Source organism: Pongo pygmaeus, chromosome 20, assembly GCF_028885625.2.
Source record: "Pongo pygmaeus isolate AG05252 chromosome 20, NHGRI_mPonPyg2-v2.0_pri, whole genome shotgun sequence".
NCBI classification, from domain to species: Eukaryota; Metazoa; Chordata; class Mammalia; order Primates; family Hominidae; genus Pongo; species Pongo pygmaeus.
In genome coordinates, this window is record NC_072393.2 from 12,413,073 (window position 1) to 12,438,876 (window position 25,804).

At 45.2% G+C, this 25,804-nt stretch overlaps 1 protein-coding gene across 1 annotated transcript in view; it reads left to right on the top strand.

Annotated features, from left to right (window-relative positions):
- The first annotated feature begins 967 nt into the window (after positions 1-967).
- Positions 968-25,804, top strand: part of ZNF136 (zinc finger protein 136) — a 28,612-nt gene continuing 3,775 nt past the window's right edge. Inside the window, exon 1 of the mRNA XM_054464074.2 lies at positions 968-1,511. Coding sequence (XP_054320049.2) covers positions 1,509-1,511 — 3 coding nt within the window. The 5' untranslated portion in view covers positions 968-1,508. The remainder of the gene's footprint in view (positions 1,512-25,804) is intronic.

Sequence of the window (25,804 nt, forward strand, 5' to 3'; positions counted from 1 at the left end):
AGCCACTGTGTCCGGCCTTGATTTTTCTATGTATAGAGTTGCTGCAGTCAGGCTGTCATTTGTATATATGAAGAAAATATGTAAAGGTCATATTTAGAGACTCATTTAGGTAGCGTTCCAGAGAAATGGTTTATGAGCTGGAGAGGTCGGAACTTCAAGGGGCTTAAATTGACCACAGGTGAGAGTTTTCTGCTGGTGTAAATTATTAAGGTATTGAAGAAGGGAGCGTTCCCACATTGTGATGCTGTGACAGGAGGGCATGTTGAGCTCCCAGAGTTAAATCCTTAGGTTTCCTGCCTCATCACCAGGGTCTAATGTACTCTGTGGCTCCACTTCAGCAGTCACTGACTCTTAAGCTTGGGAATATGTTTTACCTTCTGAATTCGTCTTTTCCTTTTTAAATGTTCTGAAGTGCCCTGCTTATCTGAGCTAGTTCACATTTTCGCTTTACTTCCCTTTTGATTTCTTTACAGAATATTACGGAAATAGAACTTGTTTTTCCATGCATTTAATAATTTTATTCACTTGTTGGCAGTTTTTTATTTTCTTGGGTGAAAATGAGTAGATTGATTTGGGAGGCCAAAGTGGGAGGTTCACTTGAGGCTAGGAGTTCAAGACCAGCCTGGACAACAAACAAAATCCTGTCTCTACAAAAAATTAAAGAATTTGCCGGGCTTGGTGGCATGTACCTGTAGTCGCTACTACTCAGGGGACCGAAGCGGAAAGTTCGCTTGAACCCAGGAGATGGAGGCTGCAGTGAGCTATGATCATGCCATTGCCCTCTAACCTGGGTGGCAGAGCTAGACCCTGTCTCAAATAAATAAATAAAGTAATAAATAAGTAAATAAAGTAAAAAATAAGAGAGAGAGAAAGAGGTATGGTATGAGAAAGCCTTGGGCACGCTTCCCATATCCTCAACCCAAATTTCCGATCCCTGGGAATATCACGCCCTTTCTTCTGTTCCAGTCCTGCCTGGAACTCCCTGCGCACACCTGTGACTCCTCATGCAAGAGGTAGATGAAGAAACGACCCACTGAGTACAAGAAGTATCTCCTTTGGTAAACCTGGATTAAGTTCTGCTAAAATGCAAGTATCTCCCAACTCCCCATCCCCCGCAGACCAAGTACAGTGAAGGGGACGAGGGGAAGAAGTCCATCCTGCGTTTGAGGGCTGGGGCCAAGAACCCTCATTCCCGCTTCACTCATCTGTGCTTCACATCTCCTGTCATTCACATCTGTCAAGATGTAGGGGGCAGAGCCCGAAGCTGTACCCAATCAGGGGCGCCGGGGCGGAGCTCTGCGATCGGCCCAATCAGGCGCGCCGTCGGGGACGCAGCTGCAGACGTTCAACCTTCTCGCGGGATTTTCATTTCTCGCGTCTGCCGTACTTGGTTTCGCTTCGCTGTTCCCAGAGGCCCAGAGTGGCTCGCCTGGAGACTCTGTGGCGCCGTTCCCTGTACCTGCCTTGGGATCCGGAGGGAGGAAGCCGGGACACCCGGGAGTTAGGAAATGGTGAGTGTGTCGGGCCCTGAGTCCCGAGACAGGGAGGAGGGGCTGGTTGGACGACCGGAACTGGCTGTGGCGGGGCCCGGGCCTTCCCGTGGGCGACTCTGGGTCTGCGTACCGAGTCCCTCTGGCGCAGCTGAGCCCTTGGTACCCTCGGCCGCAGGGTGGGGCTGGGCCGGTAGCCGGGACCCCGGGCGTCCTTGTCCCGCCCTGTGCCGCGATTGCGGCCCCGGCCTGGGAGCCCCAAGTCTCTCCAGATTGTGCGGGGGCCACGCGAGGGTCATGGTGTGGGGGAAATCCTGACTTGTGCTTGGAAGGAGCTGTGGTCTATGAGGTTCCCAGTTCCTTTTCTCTCCACAGAGGACACCCGTTTTTCCCTGAGTTTTCTAAGTGTATGGGATGCAGGGTCCCAAATCCTCACTCCGTCCCCCAGCCTGCTGTTTCCAGGGCTTGCAGTAAATCCCCAAATTTCCGGTTCTCTTTTCGCTTTTCCAAACGCCTCCCTCTCCCCTTCCATTCACGACAACATTAGCAACCGTTTCTCCTATATTCTACATTTCAAACATTGTGCTTTCGTTGTTTATTTTTCAACAAAGCAATGGATTACTCTTTCATCAAGATTTGTTTTCTGTTCATAGCCTTGACAGTCCGCTGTAAAAAACCTTTGTGCTTGTCTTTTTATCTTCTCTATGCACGGATACCTCATCAGAATGTCTTTGAGTTGAGGTTCCTCTTCGGAATCTTTACAGGGTGATATGCCTTCAGCGCCCCCTCCTATTTATTTTTTCCTGGTTCTGGGTTTCAAAACTGTCTGGGGCTGACTCAGGCTGCCCACAGCTGCCAAGTCTCTTGGAGGGTCTAGTGAATATTGGGTCTTGGGTGACTCTTCCCAGAGAACAGTTGAAATAGAAGGCTGGGAGAATGCCCTGGGACTAGGATAAATCTAGCATACCCTGCTTCTAAATAGCCAACCCCTGGGGGCACTCAGCTTTTCCTCCCCCAACCCCAGTTTCCATCCTTTGGAGACACATTGGTGGTCAGCCAATCAGATGCTGGTATTGAGGATTGAGAAAAGAAAATTTTTTGTGTGTTTTGAAAGAGTCTCGCTTTGTCGCCTAGGCTGGAGTGCAGTGACGTGATCTCGGCTCACTGCAACCTCCAACTCCTGGGTTCAAGCGATTCTCCTGCTTCAGCCTACCCTGTAGCTGGGACCACAGTTGTGCGCCACCACTCCCAGATGATTTTTTTTTTTTTTTTTTTTTTTGAGACGGACTCTCTCTGTCGCCCAGGCTGGAGTGCAGTGGCGTGATGTCGGCTCACTGCAACCTCTGCCTCCCGGATTCAAGCGATTCTCCTGCCTCAGCCTCCCCAGCACCTGGGACTACAGGCGCATGCCACCACGCTCGGCTAATTTTTTGTATTTTTAGTAGAGACGGAGTTTCACCGTGTTAGCCAGGATGGTCTTGATCTCCTGACCTCGTGATCCGCCTGCCTTGGCCTCCCAAAGTGCTGGGATTATAGGTGTAACTGCAGCCGGCCTCAAAAAAATAATTTTCGTCTGATAAATGTGGGTCCTTTTAAATGAACGGGCACATAGAGACATTCAAATGATACAGCAATCACCTTCTAACTCCCTGAAGCTATGAATTCATCTTTTGAAACTGCTATTGCCACAAATAGGTATAATTAACTTACTAATGCAGCACGGGACACTGGAACCCACACCCTATAGCTTAACAGTGCATAGCCACGTGCTTATCAGTGTTACTTCTGTAAATCAGTGAGAATTCCTGACAAACAACTTTGTATCAGCCCACATCCTGTCCCCCTTTTTCAGGCACTTTGGGTCATATTTTGTGCTTCAGCCTCTACTTTTTAGGGAAAAGATGGAAATTAGTCCTGTCCTTTGAATTCTCTCAGCCTTGTGAAGGGAGAAAAACTATCTCAGCAAGGTAGTGGAAGAACCTGAAAAACAAAATGCACTTCGGGTACACAGTGGGGCATAATGCAATGTCTCTTGGGCGGGTGGTCACTGAGCATTTCAGTGAGTACGATGGGGGTAGAGAGATGTCCCAGCTGATAGACAGGATGACCTCCGCTGACACTGGAGTCAGATGAATGCCTGTATTCCAGGTCGGCACTGCTTCTCCCTGGGATTGTTGCCTTAACAAGTTCAGCTTGAGTATTTCATTTAGTTGAAAGTGCATTTTATCAGTAGAGCTTCATAGAGAAGATAATGTATTTCCCAAGAGGTAGATTTCAGGGGGAAAGAAATTAGTCTTATATTCCACATTTTAAAAATTCTTATTTTCAAGGGCTTGTATCTGTATTTCTCCATATTTTGGAGTAATTATCTACATGATATGTGTATGTGCTGTGGCTTTTCACCTAAGAAGCAGAATCTCATTCCAGTACATTTGAGAGTCATGAAGCCAAATCTTTGATGGTCTGTGTCAGAGACACAAAATCTACAATGTGTGTGTTCACGGTGGTGTGGATTTTATGCCTCAAGTCACTTAGAAAAGTGTCTTAGAAAACCTGGACAATGCCCTTGTGTCTTCACAATAATTCTTTGTGTATTTATGGAGATGATTCTGTAATCTTTTGGGACATGGACCAATGTGTATCTCTTCATACTCATATTCTGCACCATCTGTATGTAGCACATCAGACTTAGCGGTGTGACCTTAAACTTTTTTAAAGAAACTGGAAGGTCAATAAAATTTAAACTGCTGGCTGGGTGCGGTGGCTCACGCCTGTAATCCCAGCACTTTGGGTGGCCGAGGCAGGTGGATCACCTGAGGTCAGGAGTTTGAGACCAGCCTGGCCAACCTGGTGAAACCTCGTCTCTACTAAAAATACAAAAATTAGCCAGGTGTGGTGGTGGGCGCCTATAATCCCAGGTACTCAGGAGGCTGAGGCAGGAGAATCACTTGAATCCAGGAGGTGGAAGTTGCAGTGAGTTGAGATCGTGCCATTGCGCTCCAGCCTGGGTGACAGAGCAAGACTCCGTCTCAAAAAAAAAAGAAAAAAAATTTAAACTGCTTAACAACAATAACAACAAATTCCTATTTTCTTTTATTCTTTTCCAGATCATGTGTAGTATATGTGTAGTATGTTTGTCAGATATGTGTTCTGTTGGGTGACCTGAAGTGGAATTCCATTTCATGACTTAACCTTGAGAATATTATCAGGGAAAAGAAATGGGGGTGGGGAGAACCAACTCTCCTATTATGGCTTCAGAAAAATGAATATGGTTTCCCAAGAAAGTTAGTAGATAAATTGGGGAATTACAAACATTCACCAAAACATCAATTTCTCTTGCAAGGTGGAGAATTTGTGACAGTGAATAACTGTTCTGTTTCCTGTTATTGGAACTTGGCAGATTAATTTTAAATCTTAGGGAACAAGACCTGGCAACAACTAGGAATCCTCTAATAGGATTTTTGTTTAGTAAATGATTTGTTATCATGGAAATGGTAAAGTGACATCTTTGTCTGAAAAGAGTAGATTCTTGTGCTTTTTCTGTTCAGCTATGATGTAAATGTGCCTTAATTTTCTTCCCTCCCATAAACATTAAGATTGATTTTGCTGGATTCATCAAACATGAGTCATCAAACATGGGTGTTTTCTTTAAATATCCACATGAGGTATGTAAAGGGAAGTGGGTAGCCTTGACTGGGGTGCGGAGGCCTGAGGCCAGTGACTCCAAACTGAGGCCAATCCAAAGGAGTACTGCATAAAGGAAGGCACCAACCGAATACAAGATCTGCAAAGATCTGAAAGTTTAGGCAGAAAAGTGTTTTCTTTCATAGGAAGGGGCAAACAAGATTAGAAAGAAGATGAGGAGGAAGAAGGCAGGATGGAGGGTGCAAAATCAGACCTAGATCAGAGCATGTTTTATTCTGAGGTTATTCTGTTCTTAGGAAGTGTTGCCTATTTGTTCAGGCTGAGAGTGGGTCAAAGTTAACGGCCTGGAGGAAATTTACAAGTCAAGGTCTTACATCTGTAATTCTCTACATTTTGGAGTAATTATCTACATGATATGTGTAGGTTCTGTGGCTTTTCACCTAAGAAGCAGAATCTCATTCTAGTACATTGAAGAGTCATGAAGCCAAATCTTTGATGGTCTGTGTCAGAGACACAAATTTAAGGAATGTTTGGTTAACAAATGTTTTGTTCCCACTGATCAGTGAAGACAAAACTGTTCAGCTAATGTTTTATGAAGCAAAGAATGGGCATTCGTAAGCCTGATGCCATGGCTCACACTTGTAATCCCATCACTTTGGGAGGCTGAGGCCAGAGGATAGCTTGAGCTCAGCAGTTTGAGACCAGCCTAGGCAACATTGCCAGACTTTGTCTCAAAAAAAAAGAAAAGATAAGACCAGTTGCGGTGGCTCACACCTGTAATCCCAGCACTTTGGGAGGCCAAGACACGCGGATCACCTGAGGTCAGGAGTTCGAGACCAGCCTGACCAACATGGAGAAACCCCGTCTCTACTAAAAAAAATACAGGTGCCTGCCACCACACCCCGTCTCTACCTAAAACCTTTCTACAAAAGGCAAAAGCATCTAAGTCTGCCCCTCAGAGACTTTCCCAATTTGTACAATTTATTCTACAATTAAACTAATTCTGTGAAAGCAAAGCCAAACTGCCAATAATGTTGAGTTTTACTCAAGCCCTATAATCCAGTTAAATAGATAAGGTCATAGAAATCACTGCCCTGTTAACCACTCAGTTCTTTCTGTTTTGCAGAAGCAGACTCATGCAGAGATACCTTTTCCATTACTTCATGGCCTTTTTTTTTTTTAAATAACAAAGCCAGATACTGACTACAAATGCCCTTTTTTTTTTCTTTTCTTTTCCTTTTTTTTTTTTTTTTTTTGTGAGACGGAGTTTTGCTCTCATTGCCCAAGCTGGAGTGCAATGGTGCGATCTCGGCTCACTCTCATCTCCGCCTCCTGGGTTCAAGCGATTCTCCCACCTCAGCCTCCCAAGTAGCTGGGATTATAGGTGCAAACCACCATGCCCGGCTAATTTTTTATATTTTTAATACAAACGGGGTTTCACCATATTAGCCAGGCTGGTCTCCAATTCCTGACCTCAGGTGATCTGCCTACCTCGGTCTCCCAAAGTGCTGGGATTACAGGCATGAGCCACCACGCCCCCGACAAGCCCCATTTTTGACCATAGTAAAGGGAGAGAGGCTGGATATTGAGTTCTGTTAATGTAAAAATTCTGGAATAAAGACATTGGGAGAGCTTCGTGGTTGGTGAACACAGTGATGTGCTAGGAGGGTGGTACTCAAGTCCTGTAGGGAAGGGGGTCCTATACTCCCTTGCCTGGAAGGTCTAGTGAATATTGGCCCTTGTGTGACTCCTCCCAGAGGACAGTTGAAGTAGAGGGCTGGGGCCTTCCAGGGGACCCCCACTTTCCTGGTCCTATATATCTTTTCCATTTGGCTGTTCTTGGGTCATACTTTTTTTTTTTTTTTTTTTTTTTTGAGGTGGAGTTTCACTCTTGTTGCCCAGTCTGGAATGCAATGGCAGGATCTCGGCTTGCTGCAACCTCCACCTCCCGGGTTCAAGCAGTTCTCCTGCCTCAGCCGCCCAAGTAGCTGGAATTACAAGTGCCTGCCACCAGGCCCGGCTGATTTTTTTTGTATTTATAGTAGAGATGGGGTTTTACCATGTTGGGTCTCGAACTCCTGACCTCAGGTGATCCACCCGCCTTGGCCTCCCAAAGTGCTGGGATTATAAGGGTCATCCTTTATAACAAACTGGCAAACTTGTGTTTTTCTGAGTTCTGTTAGTAGTACTAGCAAATTATTGAAAGTGAGGAACGTTTGTTGGATTTATATGCAGTTGGTTAGAATTAAGGGTGCCTCCACTCCCCCGTGCTGTACCACCCTCCCAGCACATCAGGGCTGGGATTGGCATCTGCAGTGGGGGCTGTGTCCTGGGGTGGGCCCTGGACTTGTGGGGTCTGGGCTAATGCCAGGTGATGTCAGAATTGAATTACTGGATCCCCAGCTGGTGTTGGAAAGTTAGTTGATACTGAGCAGTCTCCACATATTTGTTGTCAGAAAAAATGACATCACAGGTCAGAACCTTACATCGACTCGGTGAGTGGTTGCTGGTGAGAATTAAGACCCTGGAGGAGGGAGCATTTCCACACTGAGGAGGGGACAGTAGGGTGAGTAGTGCTCTGAGGATTATATTTTCTAATTACTCAAATATTCCTCACTCATTGCCTAGGAGGAGCCACTCTGAGCCATATCTCCACAGTGAGAGTGTAGTAAACTTTTGAATGTGGGTAAAGGTAAACAAATAAGCCTTGGGCATTTCTGGCGTGTCTCCCTAATTTCACCTTCCTTCTCTGTACCCAGAGGTGACCACAGTACTGATTCTGAATTTTTTTTTTTTTTTTTGAGACGAAGTCTCCCTCTGTTGCCCAGACTAGAGTGCAATGGAGCGATCTTGGCTCACTGCAAGCCCAGCCTCCTGGGTTCATGCGATTCTCCTGCCTCAGCCTACCGAGTAGCTGGGAATTACAGGCGCCCGCCACCACGCCCGGCTAATTTTTTTGTATTTTAATTTTAATTTTTTTTTTTTTTTTTTGAGACAGTCTCTCTCTCTGTCCCCCAGGCTGGAGTGCAGTGGTGTAATCTCGGCTCACTGCAAGCTCTGCCTCCCGGGCTCATGCCATTCTCCTGCCTCAGCCTCCCAAGTAGCTGGGACTACAGGCACCTGCCACCATGCCCGACTAATTTTTTGTATTTTTAGTAGAGACGGGGTTTCACACTGTGTTAGCCAGGATGGTCTCGATCTCCTGACCTCATGATCTGCCCACCTCGGCCTCCCAAAGTGCTGGGATTACAGGCGTGAGCCACCATGCCTGGCCATTTTTTTTGTATTTTTAGTAGAGACGGGGTTTCGCTGTGTTGGCCAGGATGGTCTCGATCTCCTGACCTTGTGATCCACCTGCCTTGGCCTCCCAAAGTGCTGGGATTACAGGCATGAGCCACCACGTCTGGCCTTTTTCTTTTTTCTTTTTTTTTTTTTCGAGTTAGAGTTTTACTCTGTCACTGAGGCTAGAGTGCAGTGGTATGATCTTAGCTCACTGCAACCTCTTCCTCCTGGGTACAAGCAATTCTCCTGTCTCAGCCTTCCAAATATCTGGGACTACAGGTGCACGCTGGCACACCCAGCTAATTTTTGTATTTTTAGTAAAGACAGGGTTTCACCATATTGGTCAGGCTGGTCTCGAACTCCTGACTTCACATGATTCACCTGCCTCGGCCTCCGAAAGTGCTAGGATTACATGGGTGAGCCACCGTGCCGGGCCCTGATTCTGATTTTTTTGTTATTTATTTATTTATGAATGAATGAATGAATGAGACAAGGTCTGGCTCTACTGCCCAGGCTGGAGTGCAGTGGCACAATCTTGGCTCACTGCAACCTCTACCTTTCTGGCTCAAGCCATCCTCCCACCTCAGCCTCCTGAGTAGCTGGGACTATAGACGTGCACCACCACGCCTGGCTTATTTTTGTACTTTTTGTACGGATAGGGTTTTGCCATGTTGCCCAGGCTGGTCTCTGAGTCCTGAACCCAAGCAATCTGCCCTCCTCGGCCTCCCAAAGTGCTGGGATTACAGGTGTGAGCCACGGTGCACTGCATCTTTTATTTTTTATAGCTTTATTGTTGCTTTGTCACAGAGTTTTGCCACTTGTAAGTTTTCAGTAAGTTGATATTAATATGCTGAAAAGGTATTTTTGTGGTTTTTTTTTTTTTGAGACAGTCTCACTCTGTCGCCCAGGCTGGAGTGCAGTGGCGAGATCTCGGCTCACTGCAAGCTCCTCCTCCTGAGTTCACGCCATTCTCCTGCCTCAGCCTCCTGAGTAGCTGGGACTACAGGAGACCGCCACCATGCCCGGCTAATTTTTTTGTGTTTTTAGTAGAGTCGGGGTTTCACTGTGTTAGCCAGGATGGTCTCGATCTCCTGACCTTGTGATCCGCCCGTCTCGGCCTCCCAAAGTGCTGGAATTACGGGTGTGAGCCACCGCGCCCGGCCTTTTGTGGTTTCTTTGCCTCAGTCCGTTGCACACATGCTGCTGTCTGAAGCTGTGGGTCACTCAGGTTACTAACCATTGCACTGCTTGATTTGAGTTGTTAGTATTTTATCTGTTGCCAACGTAATTGTTGTTTTTGTCTCCAAGTGCTAATGCTTCATAAACTTCTTTTTTTTTTTTTTTTTGAGGCAGGTCGTCTTCTGTCACCCAGACTGAAGTGCAGTGGCGCGATCACAGCTCACTGCAACCTTGGCCTCCCAGGCTCAAGCAATCCTTCCATCTCACCCTCCCAAGTAGCTGGGACTACAGGCGTGTGCCGCACGCCTGCCTAATGTTTGTATTTTTTAATAGAGATGGGGTCTTGCCATGTTGCCCAGGCTACTCTCGAACCCTTGGGCTCAGTACTGGGATTATAGGCATGAGCCACTGTGCTCAGCCATGCTTCATAAATTTTTTTTTTTTTTGAGACAGAGTCTCGCTCTGTCGCCAGGCCAGGCTGGAGTGCAGTGGCGCGATCTCAGCTCACTGCAACCTCTGCCTTCTGGATTCAAGTGATTTTCTTGCCTCAGCCTCCCAAGTAGCTGGGATTACAGTCGCATGCCACCACACCCAGCTAATTTTTTTTTTTTTTTTTTTTTTTGAGATGGAGTTTCACTCTTGTTGCCCAGTCTAGAGTGCAATGGTAAAATCTCAGCTCACTGCAACCTCCACTTCCCAGGTTCAAGCGATTCTCCTGCCTCAGCCTCCAGAGTAGCTGGGATTATAGGCATGCACCACCACGCCCGGCTAATTTTGTTTTTTTAATAGAGACAAGGTTTCTCCATGTTGGTCAGACTGGTCTCAAACTCCTGACCTCAGGTGATCTGCTCACCTCGGCCTCCCAAAGTGCTGGGATTACAGGCATGAGCCACTGCGCCAGGCCCCACCCAGCTAATTTTTTTTATTTTTAGTAGAGATGGGGTTTCACCATGTTGGCCAGGATGGTCTTGATCTCTTGACCTCATGATCTGCCTGCCTTGGCCTCCCAAAGTGCTGGGATTACAGGTGTGTGCCACCGCACCCGGCCGCTCTGTAAGTTTTTTATACATTGGAAAAAAAATCCCTGGGATGTAGATTATAGATAAATTCAAATTGACTTGGGAATGCCAATGGAATATATGGATTAACCATCTGACCATGTATGCATGTGTATTTAGTCCTTATAAGTAGTTCTCTTTATTTTTCTCTGTGTGATTACATGTTGCTTTTTACACTAGGATTGAGCATTTTTTCTGTGTGGCCTTTCGTCTTCTGTAAAATAGTTTTCCGTCATCTTGTCACGTTAAAGTCATTTGTATATTTATTGCTTCATTTCTTCCCTTTTTTCTTTTTTTAACGTACTCTGTAGACTAATTCTTTTTCATTTGTAGGGATTGCTAATATTTTGTTCCAGGGAGTGATTTATCTTTTCACTCCATTCTACATTTTGATGGACTCTTTTAAATTTTTTTGTTTGTTTGCTTTTTTGGCCGCCTTCTGCATGCACCATCATCAGGGGTGGGGAAGGGTACTCTTCTTGATTTTAATTGAGTTGACTTTGGCTCTTCCTTTCAGGCCTACTTACTTTTCTTGTAAGAGAACACTCTAGGGAGTGTATATTTAGGGCAACTTGAATCTATGCTCCCAGGTTAAAGAACACTCTCCCTACTATGAAGTTGGAAAAAAAAATTGTAACTTATGAAAGTTTGCTACTTTTTAAAATTTTAAAATTTTTTATTTTCTCTCACTCTCTTTTTTTTTGGAGACAGAGTCTCGTTCTGTCACCCAGGCTGGAGTGCAGTGACATGATGTTGGCTCGTTGCACCCTTTGCCTCCTGGCGTCAAGCGTTTCCAGTGCTTCAGCCTTCTGAGTAGCTGGGATTGCAGGTGTAAACCACCATGCCCGGCTAATTTTTGTATTTTTAGTAGAGACAGGGTTCCTGACCTCAAGTGATCTACTTGCCTTGGCCTCCCAACATGCTGGGATTACAGACGTGAGCCACTGTGCCTGGCCTGCTTTTGTTTTTAAGAGGTTTGTGTTTTTCTAATTTGATCTTGTTTATAGCTGGAGACTGGCTAAAACTTTATCCCTGTCCTGGCGAGGCTCTGGGGGATTTCTTGGAGGATATTTACAATGTGCCTTTCAAGGGATATTTCTTCATTCTGTTGGAGGGACTTTTGCCTAGATGTTATACCCATGACCAGGTGTCCCTCTCACAGCACACTTGTTTGTACTTGCTCTGTACAAGCAGGCACCTTGTAGATCTTGTCTGACCATTGTCAGTTTAATTCTAGACTAGAGTAGCCACTAATCCGGTATCTATTAGTGGCTAATAAACACTACCACTCTGTTCCTACCAAGCGAGCCCCGATTATGATAGTAGTTAGGTTCAAATAGTAGTCAGGTGTGTCAGTTAGGCAATTAGGTGAGACTCAGAGGAGACAATTCAACAAACACAGGAAATAACAGGAGTTTATAACTTATAAATCCCAGAGGCCAGGTGTGGTGGCTCACGCCTGTAATCCCAGTACTTTGGGAGGCTGAGGCAGGTGGATCACAAGGTCAGGAGATCGAGACCATCCTGGCCAACATGGTGAAACCCCGTCTCTACTAAAAATACAAAAATTAGCTGGGTGTGATGGTGCGTGCCTGTAATCCCAGCTACTCGGGAGGCTGAGGCCGGAGAATCACTTTAACCAGGGAGTCGGAGGTTGCAGCGAGCCGAGATTGTGCCACTGCACTCCAGCCTGGCGACAGAGCGAGACTCCATCTCAAAAAAAAAAAAAAAAAAAAAATCCCGAAGAGAGGAGAGTAGCACGCCTTGTAGGCTAGCAGGTAGGTGGAACTATTTGTGACACATACCCTCAGCCTGTCAGTGGGGAGCAAGGGAAAGAGAGGGAATTGCGGGCCAAATCCTTTATTGGGGTCCAAAGTGTTACCTAACCCAATTTCTCTTTGGGAGGTTTTAGTTGGTGTGTTTAGAAGAAGGAAGCACGAGTTACATGGAGTCACGCTGTGACTGCCAGGTGGTCACTGCAGCGTGTCTGTTCAGTCCATAGGAGTGTGGGTGTCAGTAGAAGAGTCAAGTAAATTGTATCTAGGTGTTCCTTAGGGAGGTGATCTGTAAGGCAGATGAGTGGATCAACCACATGGAGGAACTGGGAGGAAGCAGAGAACTGCAAATGGTGCCAAGGGTGATTGAGCCCTGCTTCTGGTATGAGAAAGTTAAGCCTATATTAAAAGGAATGACAAATGCCTGGGCGCAGTGGCTCACACCTGTAATCCCAGCACTTTGGGAGGCTGAGGCAGGTGGATCATTTGGGGTCAGGAACTGGAGACCATCCTGGCCAACATGGCGAAACCCCATCTCTACTAAAAAATACAAAAATTAGCTGAGTGTGGTGGCGCATGCCTGTAATCCCAGCTATTCAGGAGGCTAAGGCAGGAGAATCGCTTGAACGCAGGAGGTGGAGGTTGCAGTGAGCCAAGATGGCACCACTGTACTCCAGCCTGGGCAACAGAGTGAGACTCTATCTCAAAAAAAAAGAAAAAAAAAAAAGAACAAAAGTAATGACAAAAACCCCAGTTACTTTTGCACCAACCTAATAAATTGGATACTGAAGTAACATAAAATTATATGAATTCAGGATAACAGGCAGGTCTACAATTAACTGATTATTTTATAGAGAGATTGTGATTTTTATATATAATGGTGTATATATATATATTTTTTCATCCACAGTCCTTTCATAGCCTTTATTTCTCCCCAAGACAGGCCAAAATATACTCTGATCTTCCCCTGCCTTTCTGTCTTGGAGCTGGCCGTAAAGAAATTTTCTAACATATCTTGTCTCTTTGCAGGTCTTAAGACCCCCATTTCAGAAAGAATCCTACCCTCTACCCAGGAGGAAAGAATGTACACAGAGGCTAAGAAGAGTCAGCAGACAGGCCTTACTGGTTTTCCCACTCAATCTATTAGTATTAGTCCATACTCTTTTTGTCCAATTGCAGTTCTACGGGGTGTTCCATACTTTTATCATTCCTATTGAATGACGTCCGTATAAAACACCATGCTTTTATCATTCCTACTGAATGATGTCTGTATAAAAGGCCCAAGAGGATGGGGTATGGGGAGCTTCTGGACAGCTGAACTCAGGGAGGCTTTATTATAGGAAGGTGATCAAGAACTCATCCTCATGCCAGGAGCGAGTCATACCCTAACTCTACCGGAATGGAAGCTCCTGTGCTTGGGACCCTTGTAGACCTTCCCCTATACATCTCCACCTGGCTGTTTATTTGTAGCCTTTAAAATAGCCTTTATAATCTTGTAAACGTGTTTTCCCGAATTTTGTGAGCTGTGTTGGCAAGTTAATTGAGCCAAAAAAGGGTGTTATGGGAACCTCAATTTGAAGCCTATTGGTCAGAAGTTCCAGAGGCCTGGTCTTGCCACTGCTGTCGGATGCGTGGGGTCAGTTTTGTAGGACTGAGCCCTCAATTTGTGGCATCTGCTGCTGTCCCCAGGTAGATAGCTTCATAATCGAATTGGTTTGGCAGGCACCCAGCGGCTATATGCTGCACAATTGATTACTTGCCTTTTTTTTTTCTTTTTGAGACAGAGTTTCACTGTTGTTGCCCAGGCTGGAGTGCTATGGCATGACCTCAGCTCACTGCAACCTCTGCCTCTCAGATTCAAGTGATTCTCCTTCCTCAGCCTCCCCAGTAGCTGGGATTACAGGCATGCACTACCACACCTGGCTACTTTTTTATTTTTAGTAGAGACGGGGTTTCTCCATGTTGGTCAGGCTGGTCTCGATCTCCTGGCCTCAGGTGATCTGCCCGCCTCAGCCTCCCAGAGTGCTGAGATTACAGGCGTGAGCCACCACGTTTGGCCAATCACTTGCTTTTTGATGTGGAGAAATCCCCACACAGTTGGTCACAGAAGCCTTTTGTTTTGATTGTTGTGTTGTGAGGGGAATAGCAAGGTGTGTTTTTTTCACTTAGATGGTATGCAGAGAGTTGAATATTCTCTTGTAGATAACCATTTGTCCCTGCCCCTGTGTTGAAGTATCTGTCATCTCTATCCCTGCCTGACAATGCCTGCTCTGTCACAGGTTCTTGGGCCTTAAATAGATGCCCTTGTTTCAGATTTTGCTATTTTTCATTGGTCTGTCTGTCTGTCTCTCTGGTAATACCATACTCTCCTGATTACTATAGATTTCCAATCCTGATGTATGTTAGAGAAAGAACCTCCCTATCTTAGTCATTTTTGCCTGCTGTAATAAATAACCACAGACTGGATGCCTGAAACCACAAGTATTAATTTCTTTCTTTTTTTTTTTTTTTTTTTTTTGAGACGGAGTCTCGCTCTGTTGCCCAGGCTGGAGTTCAGTGGCGCGATCTCGGCTCACTGCAGCTCCGCCTCCCGGGTTCACGCCATTCTCCTGCCTCAGCCTCCCGAGTAGCTGGGACTACAGGCACCCACCAACACGCCCAGCTAATTTTTTGTATTTTTAGTAGAGACAGGGTTTCACCGTGTTAGTCAGGATGGCTTTCTTTTTTTTTTTTTGAGACGGAATCTTGCTCTGTTGCCCAGGCTGGAGTACAATGGTGTGATCTCAGCTCACTGCACCCTCTGCCTCCCGGTTCAAGCTGTTCTCCTGCCTCAGCCTCCCGAGTAGCTGGGACTACAGGCGTGTGCCACCACGCCTAGCTAATTTTTTGTATTTTTAATAGAGACAGTGTTTCGCCATGTTGACTAGCTCCAAGACAGAAAGGCAGGGTAGATTAGAGTGTATTTTTGGTTTCTATGGTCTGCCTTGCAGAGAAAAAAGAGCAAGTGGAAGGAGGTCAGCCGAAGGGCAGAGAGAGAGATTCTGTTTTCTTTCGGTTTTTTTTTTTGGGGGGGGAGGGACAGAGTCTTGCTTTGTTGCCCAGGCTGGAGTGCAGTGATGCTATATTGGCTCACTGCAACCTCCACCTCCTGGGCTGAAGCGATTCTCTTGACTCAGCTTCCTGAGTAGCTGGGATTACAGGCCTGCATCACCATGCCTGGCTAGTTTTTGTATTTTTAGTAGAGACAGGGTTTCACCATGTTGGCCAGGCTGGTATCAAACTCGTGACCTCAGATGATCTGCCTGCCTCAGCCTTCTAAAGTTCTGGGATTACAGGTGTGAGCCACCGCGCCCGGCCTTGTTCTTTACTTTTTTAGAGTAGTTTTAGGTTCACAGCAAAATTGAGCACATAATACAGAGTTCCCTTATGCCCCCTATTCCCACTCAGTTACAACCCCTCCAGCTATCAACATTCTGCACCAAAGTTGTACATTTGTTACAATTGAACCTATTTTGAGACATCATTGTCATCCAAAGTCTAGCCTACATTAGAATTTATTCTTGCAGTTGTACATTCTATGAATTTTGACAACTATACAGTGACATTTCTATTATGGTGTAATACAGAGTAGTTTCATTGTCGTAAAAACCCTCTCATCCACCTATTTATCCCTCTCTCTCCCTGACTTCTGGCAGCCACTGATGTTTTGTACTGTTTTATGATTCTGTCTTTTCTGCAATGTTATATAGTTTGAATCATACAGTATGTAGTCTTTTCAAAGTTGTTTCTTCCACTTAGTAATAAGCATTTGCGGGCATGTGATCATGAAATTTTTTTTAAAAAGTAATACGCATTTAAGGTTCTTCCATTACCTTTTAGCTCATTTATTTTTAGTACCTCCATTGTTTGGAGGTAGGTGTTATGTATCCATTTGTCTACTGTAAGGCATCTTAGTTGCTTCCAAATTTTGAAAATTATGAATAATGCTGCTGTAAACATCTGTGTACAATTGTTTGCCTGGGCCTAAATTTTCAGCTCGTTTGGATAAACCTACCTTTGGTCTGGAGGTTAAGAGACACCCCTCTGCCACATGGGATGGGTTTTAAAGAATTCACTCTGAAAATCAAGTGAATGTGGGCCTATGATGAGGTTTGTGTAAAACCCCTGTGTGTGTATGATCTCCTGATTCAGTGAGTACTTTTTTTTTTTGAGATGGAGTTTCGCTCTTGTTGCCCAGATGGGACTGCAGTGGCGGGATCTCGGCTCACTGCAACCTCTGCCTGATTCAAGCAATTCTCCTGCTTCAGCCTCCCAAATAGCTGGGATTACAGGCGCTTGCCACCACGCCCAGCTAATTTTTGTATTTTTAGTAGAGATGGGGTTTCACCATGTTGGCCAGGCTGGTCTCAAACTCCTGACCTCAGGTGATCCACCTGTTTCAGCCTCCCAAAGTGCTGGGATTACAGACATGAGCCACTGCGCCCAGCCTTTCCATGAGTATTAATCTCCTTTTTTGTAACAGATCTCCTAGTGGGTGCTGCATTAAACAGAGCTGAACAAATAACCCTATCTGCCTGAAGCAGAGTGGGAGACAAGAAACAAGATATAAGTAGAATATGCAGTGTGTCAGATGGTGCTTAGTCCTAAGGAGAGAGAGAGAAAGCTGGAGAGGAGTGGAGAGGCCTGGGCTGTGTTTGTCTCTGCAAGCACCTGTTTATGCCTCTGAGGTGTTATCTCTGAGGGTTTGTGTGTCTGCCTGGGTGTGTCCACCTATATGTGCAGTGACAAAATGTGAGTGATTTTGTATGTCTGATGGGGAGACAGAGGCTGTGTTTGTATGCCCTTTAAAATCTGGAATGCTTTTATTTCATTTTCTTGCCTGATTACCCTGGTAGCATCTTTTAGCGTGTTAAATAGCTGTGTCGAAAACAGACATCCTTGTCTTGTATTTGGTCTTAGGGGGAAACATTCAGTGTCACCATCAGTATGATGTTATAGTGGGGTTTTCATGAATACCTTATTTCAGGTTAAGGAAGTTCCCTTCCATTTCCAGTTTACTGAATGTTTTCATGGTGGAAGAGGTATTGAAAGGATATTGACCTTTGTCAAATGTTTTTGATACTGATTCTATTAATATTTTGATTTTCAAATGTGAAAACAGTGTTGCTTTTCTGGGTTATGTCCCACTTGAGTATGGAAGTTTTTTTTGTTGTTGTTTTTTTGAGGCAGAGTCTCGCTCTGTAGCCCAGGCTGAAGTGCAGTGGCGCGATCTCGGCTCACTACAACCTCTACCTCCCAGGTCCCAGTTCAAGCAATTCTCCTGCCTCAGCCTCCTGAGTAGCTGAGATTACAGGCACATGCCACCATGCCCAGCTAATTTTTGTGTTTTTAGTGGAGATGGGGTTTCACCATGTTGGCTAGGCTGGTCTTGAACTCCTGACCTTGTGATCCACCTGTCTTGGCCTCCCAAAATGCTGGGATTACAGGCATGAACCACCGCACCCAGCCTTTTGAAAAATCTTTTTGGTAACAGTCATTCTAGTAGGTGTGATGTCTCATTGAGGTTTTAGTTTGCATTTCCCTAATGATTCGGGATGTTAAACATTTTTTCATGAATGTCTTTGTCATTTATATGTGTTCTTTTCAGAAATGTCTGTTTAGATCCTTTGCCCATTTGAAAAATTGGAGGCCAGGCCCAGTGGCTCATGCCTATAATCTCAGCACTTTGGGAGTCTGAGGCAGGTGGATTGCCTGATCTTGGGAGTTTGAGGCCAGCCTAGGCAACATGGCAAAACCTCATCTCTGCCAAATATACAAAAAATTAGCTGAGCATGGTGGCATGTACCTGTGGTCCCAGCTACTCCCAGCTGAGGTGGGAGGATGGCTTGAGTCTGGGAGGCAGAGGTTGCAGTGAGCCAAGATTGCGCCACTGCATTCCAACGTGGGTGTCAGAGTGAGACTCAGTCTCAAAAATAAATAAATAAATAATAAAAGTTTAAAATTGGGTTGTTTTCTTGCTATTGAGGTGTTTGAATTCTTTATATATTTTGGATTTTAACACCTTATCAGATATATGGTTTGCAAGTATTTTCTCCCACTCCGTGTGTTGCCTGCCTTTCTACTCCATTAATTGTTTCCTTTGCTGTGCTAAAAAGCTTTTTAGTTTGACGTCCACATCCACAATGGTGCTGTCAAAAACAGCTACATGGGAACTTGTTTATGTATTCTTTCTGCAGTGTCTGGTTTCACCCAGAACTCTTTTGTGAGATTAAGCACCTTCCTCATATCAGGAAATTGTGGGTCTTTCCTATTATTCACAGCCGAATCCCTGAGTTAGATTTGATTGTATGTGATCAAACATAGTATGTATTATTTCCTCAAGCAACGTTTTTGGACATGTTTCTTAGAAATAGTTTACTAACTGGTTTCAAACAGCATTGTATACTAACAAATGTTAATGTCTTTTTCATTTGCTGCTAAGTTATATAAAAATATTCTATTGCAATCATAGATCAGATCAACTTTATAATAAACTTTATAATTTTGTGGCGTTATTTGTTAAATATTGTGAATCGGGCCAGGAGCGGTGGCTCACGCCTGTAATCCCAGCACTTTGGAAGGCCAAGGCGGGTGGATCATGAGGTCAGGAGATCAAGACCATCCTGGCTAACATGGTGAAACCCTGTCTCTACTAAAAATACAAAAATTAGCCGGACGTGGTGGCGGGCACCTGTAGTCCCTGCTCCTCGGGAGGCTGAGGCAGGAGAATGGCGTGAACCCGGGAGGCAGAGCTTGCAGTGAGCCGAGATCACGCCACTGCACTCCAGCCTGGGCGACAGAAGGAGACTCCGTCTCACCAAAAAAAAAAGAAAAAAAAAAAAAGGAAAAATTGTGAATCAATATTCTGTGCATACAATTTTAGGTGTGTTTTTTTCACATAAATTTTCATTTTCATGCTCATGTAGTCACAGTTTTTATCACAAGAATTATTTCTCATTCACTTATGATACCAAAAGTTAAATCAAGCTTTTAACCTTTTTCCAAAGATCATCAGGACCATAGCTCTTGTCAAAGAAGGTATTAAAAAAAAGTCATCATAAATATGATAGTAAACCATATGTGACTGTGTGGTGTATCAATAGGAGAGCACTCAAAAGAATTTCTTTTTTTTTTTCTTTTTTTTTTTTTTTGAGACGGAGTCTCACTCTGTCGCCCAGGCTGGAGTGCAAGTGGCACAGTCTGGGCTCACTGCAACCTCTGCCTTCCAGGTTCAAGCAATTCTCCTGCCTCAGCCTCCTGAGTAGCTGGGATTACAGGCACAGATCACCATGCCTGGGTAATTTTTGTATTTTTTATAGAGACGGAGTTCCTCCATGTTGGGCAGGGTGGTCTTGATCTCCTGACCTCAGGTGATCTGCCAGCCTCGGCCTCCCAAAGAGCTGGGATTACAGGCATGAGCCACCACACCCGGCCCAAAAGAATTTGTTATAGGACGTGTGCTTGCTTTAGGTGTATTGATTGCTATTCAAAGCAAGAAGCTTCTCTGGATTGTATACTATGAAGAAGCAAGGTTATTTCTGGCCTTGGTTATTGTGATAGTTCTTATCCAGAAGTAAAAAAGATGGAGTGGTGCTAAATTTATTACCTAAACACTGAAGTATTTCTTATGATGAATTAGACATCGTTTCCCATAAGATACCTCAGTTGAAATATATAAATTCTAACTATTGATATATATATTTTTTTTTTTTTTTGAGACAGAGTCTGGCTCTGTTGCCCAGGCTGGAGTGCAGTGGCGCGATCTTGGCTCACTGCAAGCTCCACCTCCCGGGTTCACACCATTCTCCTGCCTTAGCCTCCCGAGTAGCTGGGACTACAGGTGCCTGCCACCACGCCTGGCTAATTTTTTTGTAATTTTAGTAGAGACGGGGTTTCACCATGTTAGCCAGGATGTTCTTGATCTCCTGACCTCGTGATCTGCCTGCCTCAGCCTCCCAAAGTGCTGGGATTACAGGCGTGAGCCACTGCGCCCGGCCAACTACTGATAATTTTTAAAAGTCTCCCTTATTAGTCAAATTAGGCTAATGACTCTAGGAAAGTTGTCAGAATATAAACCTAGCAAGGGACAGAGACATGATCACTATTCTAATCAAGCTTGTCTTGCTCAGATAATGTGCTCTTGATGCTAATTTTTCAATATGCCTCATATGCCAGAACTGTAGACTCAGAACATCCAGAATTAAGCACAGATGATGCAGGCACTCAAGGCTCTGATATGGGAACACAAAGTGAATAAATTCTTGAAATCCTGGTGCTTATATTTTTGTGAGAAAGGAGAGGGGTTGAAAAAATAGTAAGACTGGTTTATAAGAAGGAAATAAGCACTTTGAAGGAAAGTAAATGATGGTGTGAGATAATACGGAAGCTGAGGGTGTGTGTATATGTTCTCTGTGGAGGGTGGCAACATCAGTGAGTGAAGAAATGTCACCATCGGTCATTTATATTTCCACCTCTAATACATCTTCAGCACCATTTCAGGAACTGCTTAAGTGTGGATGTAGATAGTGCATAGCAATGTAGACAGTCCTGCCTTTTTGAGGTTAACAATAATGATTCCCCGTAAAGATACAGGTATGGCTTATTGTCATTTTTGCATTGGTTAAAAGTTTTAATGCGTGTAATATGTGATCCTGACTTTGGACATGGGTATCTGGAACCTGGAGGAAGGCACACCACTGCATACAGTGTGTGCTAGAACCATGTTGGATCCCTGTTGAAACATCTTACTGTTCTGCCCCTTAAGCCACAGGGGGCGGAGCCTGAAGTTATATCCAGTTAGGGGTGCCAGGATGGCATCCTACTTATTGTCCAATCAGGCACACCTCAGAGCCCTGTCTGCCCCCAACCTCACCCCACCCTGTATGATCTTGTGGTGAATTTTCTTTTCTTGAGCTGGCTGCATTACCTTTCTTCTGGCTCCTGGCTCCACTGCCCTGGCTCTGCTCTGTGCTGGCCGTGGCAGCCGGAGGGAGGACCCAGGAGACCCTGAAGATGGGAAATGGCGAGTGTGGGAAATGGCAAGTGTGCAGGGGCCCGGGGTCCAACATGGCTGGAGGGGCCCAGGCCTCCTCGCCATCAGCATCCGATTCTGTTTCATCTGAGTTGCTCAAATGTGTGGGAAGCAGAGTATCAAATCCACCCCCAGCCTAACTCTCCTTGATCTGGCAGCAAACTGCTGAATTGTAGGTATAATTTCTGCAGTCCCCAACACCAACTTCTGTTCTCAAAGGCACAGTGTTATCAACTATTTGTTTTTTGTTTTGTTTTGTTTTTGTTTTTGATGAAGTCTCACTCTGTCGCCGAGGCTGGAATACAGTGGCACAATGTCCGCTCACTGCAAAGTCCGCCTCCTGGGTTCAAGCGATTTTCCTGCCTCAGCGTCCTGAGTAGCTGGGATTACAGGTGCCTTCCACCAGGCCCAGCTAATTTTTTTTTTTTTTTTTTTTTGGAGATGGAACCTCACTGAGTCGCCCAGGCTGGAGGGCAGTGGTGCGATCTTGGCTCACTGCAAGCTCCGCCTCCCGGGTTCATGCCATTCTCCGGCTTCAGCTTCCCGAGTAGCTGGGACTACAGGCACCCGCCACTATGCCCGGCTAATTTTTTTGTATTTTTAGTAGAGACAGGGTTTCACTGTGTTAGCCAGGATGGTTTCGATCTCCTGACCTCGCGATCCACCTGTCTCTGCCTTCCAAAGTACTGGGATTACAGGCATGATCCACTGCGTCCGGCCATTTTTTTGTATTTTTTAGTAGAGATGGGGTCTCACCGTGTTGGCCAGGCTGGTCTCGAACTCCTGACCTCAAGTGATCTACCCACCTCGGCCTCCCAAATTGCTGGAATTACAGGCATGAGCCACCACGCCCAGCTGACTATTTGTCCTTCGTTCTCCATTAGAGAAAGATGTCATATTTTAAGTTTATCATTTTTGCAGAAAGCGGTGGATGACTGTTTTATAAAGATTTCTTCTATGTTTGTGACCTTTTCGCCTGAGACGTAAGCAGAGAATAACCACCTGAAACTCCATTGTGAAAAAGCTTTGTGTCTCACCTTTATCTTCCGTAAGTGCAAACCCTTATCAGAATGCCTTTGCGTTGAGGTTCCCCTTTGGAAACTTTGCAGGGTTGGTTTTCCTCAGCCTGTCCTCTCTTTTCCTGGTCCTGGGGTTCAGAACTGACTGGGGCTGCCCCAAGAAGCCCATAGCTTCCATGTCTCTTGGAGGGTCTAGTGAGTATCAGCTCATGTGGCCCCTCAGGGGAGCCGCTGGACGCCTTGGACCTAGAAGCAGTGACATGGTTTATTCTTGCTCTGAAAAGCTCACCCCTTGGGACACTCAGCTTGTTTTTCTCCAGCCCCACTTTTCATTCTTTGGAGACATGTTAGTGGTCAGCTAATTGGATGGCGGTATTGAGGGGAAAGACAGAAAATGATTCTTGCCCTCTGGATTCTCTCAGAGTACTTGAAGGGAGAAAAATGATCCCAAAAGACAAGGAAAACCCACCTCTGCCAGGTTATGCAAGAACTTGAAAAGCAAAATGCACTTAAGCATGGGGGTTGGGGCACAGTCCACTGTCTCTGGGAAGGGTCGGTGAGCAGCACTTTAGTGACAGGATGGAGGTTGGGGGGATGTCCCATGTGATAGGATGACCTGACTGGGCAGTTAAGTCAGATTTCTCTGTGTTCCAGGTTAGCAGTGGCCTTCCCTGATTTTGTCACCTTAAGAAGATTTGTTTACTTACTTCATCATGTAAAATGTATTTTACCATTAAAGCTTGAAAGATAGGCTAAAATATTTCCAAAGAGATGAGAGGTGGATCTCAGAAAAATAAATATCTACCCTTATATTTGTTAAAAATTTGTATTTAATTTTTCCCCCCAGAACATATATGCAGTAAGTTTCTTAGGTCTGTTCTTTTTTGTGATTTTTGTTGTTGTTGTTGTTGTTTTGGTTTTTTTTGGTTTGTTTGTTTGAGACACAGTCTGGCTCCGGGCTGGAGTTCAGTGGCACAATCATGGTTCACTGCAACCTCCACCTCCCCGGTTCAAGCAATCCTCCCACCTCAGCCTCCTGAGTAGCTAGGACCATAGGTGCAGGCTACACAACTGGCTAATTTTTTGTGGAGATAGGGTTTCACCATGTTGCCCAGGCTGGTCTCAAACTTCTGAGCTCAAGTGATCCTCCTACCTTGGCCGCCCAAAGTGCTGGGATTTTAGGCGTGAGCCACCGCTCCCAGCTCCTTTTTTGTGATTTCAAATAGAATCCTAGAGTTTAGCCTTGAGAAGGCTACAGGGAGAAAAAGCTCAGAGAAATAGGGAGAATCACTCTTCATTATGGCTTCACATAACTGAATCTATCTGTCTATCTATCTATCTATCTATCATCTATCTATCTATCTAATCTATCTATCTATCTATCTATCTATCTATCTATCTAATCTATCTATCTAATCTATCTTGAGACAGGGTCTTTCTCTTTTGCCCAAGTTGGAGTGCAGTGGCACCCATCATAGCTTGCTGCATTCTCATACTCCTGGTCTCAAGCAGTCCTCTCACCTCAGCCTCCTGAGTAGCTCGGACTACAGGCATGCACCACCACTGCTGGCTAATTTTTAAAATTTTTTTGCGGAGACAGAGGTTCTCACTGCGTTGCCCAAACTGATCTTGAACTCCTGGGCTCAAACAATCCTTCTGCCTAAGCCTCCCAACGTGATGGAATTACAGGTGTGAGCCACTTCACCCGGCCACTGATACATTTTGATGAGAAAGTAGTTAGATAAATTGGTGAATTCACCAATTTATTTTCACCAATTTAGTGAAGATTCACCAAGCTGGGTGTGGTGGCTCACGCCTGTAATCCCAGCACTTTGGGAGGCCAAGGCTGGCAGATACTTGAGGTCAGGAGTTTGGGACCAGCCTGGCCAACATGGTGAAACCTCATCTGTATTAAAAATACGAAAATTAGCTGGGCGTGGTGGCACGTGCCTGTACTCCCACTTCCTCGGGAGATTGAGGCGAGATGATCGCTTGAGCCTGGGAGGCAGAGGTTGCAGTTACCCAAGACCCTGCCACTGCACTCCAGCCTGGGCGACAGAGCAAGACTCCATCCAAAAGAAAAAAAAGGACTGGGCGTGGTGGCTCACACCTGTAATCCCAGCACTTTGGGAGGCCGAGGCAGGCGGATCACGAGGTCAGGAGATTGAGACCATCCTGGCTAACACGGTGAAACCCTGTCTGTACTAAAAAATACAAAAAATTAGCCAGGCGTGGTGGCAGGCGCCTGTAGTCCCAGCTACTCGGGAGGCTGAGGCAGGAGAATGGCGTGAACCTGGGAGGCAGAGCTTGCAGTGAGCCGAGATCGTGCCACTGCACTCCAGCCTGGGCAAAAGAGCAAGACTCTGTCTCAAAAAAAAAAAAAAAAAGAAAAAAGGTAAAAAATCCTTCATTAGTCTCATTTAGTACTTAATTATATTTGATCTACAGGATAGGTACGAGCTTGCCAGTATTCTCTCTTAGTATAATAGCAGAAGATGGGCTTAATTTTCCTAGTAACCAATTGTGAGAACACATGTGAAATGCTTCCTGGAGTGTTTCTGGGGGCTCATCAGGTGGGCACTATGTGTTGTGCGTGTAACAAATTCCCAAACTCTCAGAAGGTGGGAGACCAGAAATTTTCATATTTTTTCCATAAAGAGTTTAGGCACCAAGCTACTCTTACATAGGTCATTGGGCTCCTTCCCCAAATCCATTTCCCAGATACCAGGAATGGATGTGATGCAGGACAGATGCGCCCTAAAATTGGGGCTTATCCCAGGATGGTTTCTGGCTTTGCCCAGGGAAGAATTCAAGGGCAGGCCAGTGGTGTTAGATGGCAGTGTTTTATTTAACAGTACTGGTCTTTGTGGATCAGTGCTAACTCATAGGCAGTACACCCAGAGTCAGCAACATATGGGCTCTTGGCAACTATATTGATACCCACTTTCAATTATATGCAAATTAAGTGGTGGGTTATTTAAAACTTTCTAAGGAAGGAGTGATAACTTTCAGGTCATTGCCATGGCATTTGTAAGCTGTCATAGCATTGGTGGGAGTGTTTTATGCTAATGAGCAGTGAAAGCATGTAGAGATTGCCGTTCTTGTCATCTGCTGGTTTTGGCCCCTTTCTTTACTTTATCCTGCCTGTGCCAGATCTTGTTTTGGCCAGTAGGGTTGTGATCAGAATACAAGTCCTGTTGGTCTCCTACCTCAGATGAATGTTGTGAGGAGTGAGGAGCCTTTTTTTAAGGGTAAGCAGTCTCAGGACTGCTAATATAAACTCTTT